Here is a 2635-nt window from a genome sequence, read left to right as displayed (position 1 = left end):
TGGGGTTTTTTTTTTTTCCTCATTTATCAAGTTCATCTACCAAAAAACATGTATTAAAAAACTGGAGAGCGCACGCTTTTGGTACCCACTGGGAAATAAAGAGCTGTGCCAAAGGGAGGAGAAGGAAGGTGGCAGGTTCTTCCTGGCACTCAGCTGAGGTTACAGTGACAGGTTTCTCTCCTTCTAAGCTTGCACAATACAAAATAACAGCTGCTCTTATCAGGAGAGTCAGGTTTTGGACCAGCTGCTCTGCTACCTCCAGTTCTGGCAATAATTCAGGAAAAAAAAATTCTCATTTCTGCATTAAAAAAGTATATTTCAGACAACTTTATCATATGACAAAGCACATGTAAATCTGCAATATTTTGACTCTATGCTAGCACTGTCTCTGCATGTACCAGCCTCGTGCCACAGGCTTAACGCTTCTGACATGACTGTTTGCAACACACACTCTATTAAAATCAGCATCTCATTTCCTCCTCTTATGCATATCTTAAAAGGAAACTTTTACACTCACAATTGGCATGAAAATAGACTAAATTATTTACATGATTAGCATGAAACAGAGGCAAGACCGACAAGACCCAGGAATGAACACTCCATGTCCTAACACATGGATGAATATTTAGGCCACAGGTTTTAAAGAAAGGAAAACAAAAAAAAACCAAAATAAAGACAACAGCAGAGAAACAATGCATATTACTTAATCTGAACTTAAATCAAATTGGCCCAATTTCAGCTATAGATTAATCCCTGCAGATACTGTTTTGACTTGCACACGCAGTACGTCAAAGACCACAAACAATTTTGGTAAATGTCCTCTAAAGTTTAGAAGAATCCGGTGTGATTGGCATGTTCATTTGTTTGATATTTATTAGCAATTCCAAGGACAGATGAGAGAGTGAGGCATGATAAGGATCGTTAAACTCCTCGTCTCCAAAGGACAGCATGTCTTAACACACTCCACCTGTCTGCTGTTGGAACACGTCGATAGTGTCTTCATCCTCCATCTCCAGCTGTTGGAGTAACATGGAAAATACAAGACTTGAAATACACAACCTCATGGTTACAAAAGCACTGAGCTCTCTACTCCTAGCTGGTACCAGTAATAGAGAACTTGAATTCTAATTGATGAATGCATGAAACTTCCCCCCAGTCACCCCATCGCCCCGCTGACCGGAGCACCACCAGCTTTCAGAGGCTCTCAGAGAGACCAAACTCAGCAGTCTGACCCACAACTGACCACCCCAGCCAAGCAGCTTCTCTGCTCCTTGCCTCAGGCCCCACAGTGAAATTTTCCTTCCCCTCAAAAAAAACATTCAAAAGGAAACAAATTTCCACCCTAAACAAATTCATTCGGAAAGCAGTAAACCCCTAGGAATTATTTCAGAATAATCTTGATTGGAAACCCTTTTATCTGCACGCAGACATCAAGATATTTATACAGCAATTTGCAGTAAAAGTCTTTTTTTTTCATACCTGGGCAGGTGTGTCTGTTTCACTAATTGGTTGTCCATCAAATCTGAATCTAATCTGCCTCATCGACAAGCCCTGCAAGTTTGAAGTAATGAGCATGAGAAACCACACTTTGCTTTCTGAATCCATACAAAACCTTCACAGGTTTATTGTCACAACAAATATTAACAAAATTAAGACTCAATCAGACAGGAAACAGGTTTTTTTATCTTCTCATGAAAAAAGGAACTATGAAGGGGACTGTTGGAGGAAAAAAAGACCTTGTAGGACATTCTGCTGATTTTTACTTGCAAAGTTTATCAGAAAAATGTGTCTAATGTTAGCAAGTCAACGTGCCCTCAAGACCCGAGCTGAATTCATGCCTGAATCCTGTTCTGACAGTGTTTCATCACACAAGGCAGTTTTTATTCCCTGCCTCAGGGACTGAGGCCTTTGTCCTCTAAAATCCTTTGAAACCTTTGCACGATTCACACTTCCAGGCATACACAGAGCCCCGTGAACACAAAAACTCCCCACACCTCTCCAAAGAGGTCTACAGACAACAGAAAATGCCAAGAAACAAATTCTGACTGCTTCCCAAAGCCACGTGCATCCCCACCCTCTGCTCTGTGCCACCTAACGCAAGGCAGAAGCACAGGCAGCGAGGGCTACAGGCTCAGGACCTGGACTGTGGGGATAAATCCCTGTCCCTTTAGCTCCCAGGAGGAACTGCCTCTGACACGGAGCAGCTCTCTGCCACCTGCAGAATAAAGCAGCCCAAGCTGCACAGCGGGCAAGGGGAGAGATACGTGAAGGAAGCAGGGGAAAAAAACACAAGGAAAAGGCTACAGCACGTGAAAGTGCTTTGTGCTGTGTCCCAAACTGAACACACACTCTCTATGAAGCTGATAGCTTTGAGAGATGGTAGATCTGGGGGTTAGGAGGCTACAAGCTCAAGAGTGAATCAGTCTGAGAACTAGGATCAGAGAAATTTTGCTAACTGTCCTGCGACGTTTTTAGATCCCTAGGAGCACCTGATGAGGAACAAGTCCGTTTTCATTAACTGAAGAGAAAAACACCCAAGAGCCGAGCAGCCCAAGTCAAGTCTCCTACACGCCTGAATGCACGCCCTCCTATTTCTAACCTTCCAGGGCAATCGCCCCACCGTGCCAAGGCCCCT

The 2635-nt window shown here is 43.3% G+C and overlaps 1 protein-coding gene across 1 annotated transcript; it reads right to left on the bottom strand.

Moving 5' to 3' along the window:
- Nucleotides 1-953: 953 nt before the first annotated feature.
- On the bottom strand, nucleotides 954-1551 carry LOC103775777 (small ubiquitin-related modifier 3; the record flags this gene model as incomplete). Its single annotated transcript, XM_008943250.1, has 2 exons — nucleotides 954-1016; nucleotides 1480-1551. Coding segments are annotated over 2 exons (135 nt in total), but the record flags the coding sequence as incomplete, so codon positions are not given.
- Nucleotides 1552-2635: the final 1084 nt, after the last annotated feature.

This window comes from Merops nubicus, unplaced genomic scaffold (genome assembly GCF_000691845.1).
Source record: "Merops nubicus isolate BGI_N331 unplaced genomic scaffold, ASM69184v1 scaffold45086, whole genome shotgun sequence".
Taxonomy (NCBI): Eukaryota; Metazoa; Chordata; class Aves; order Coraciiformes; family Meropidae; genus Merops; species Merops nubicus.
This window is presented reverse-complemented; position numbering and strand designations above follow the sequence as displayed.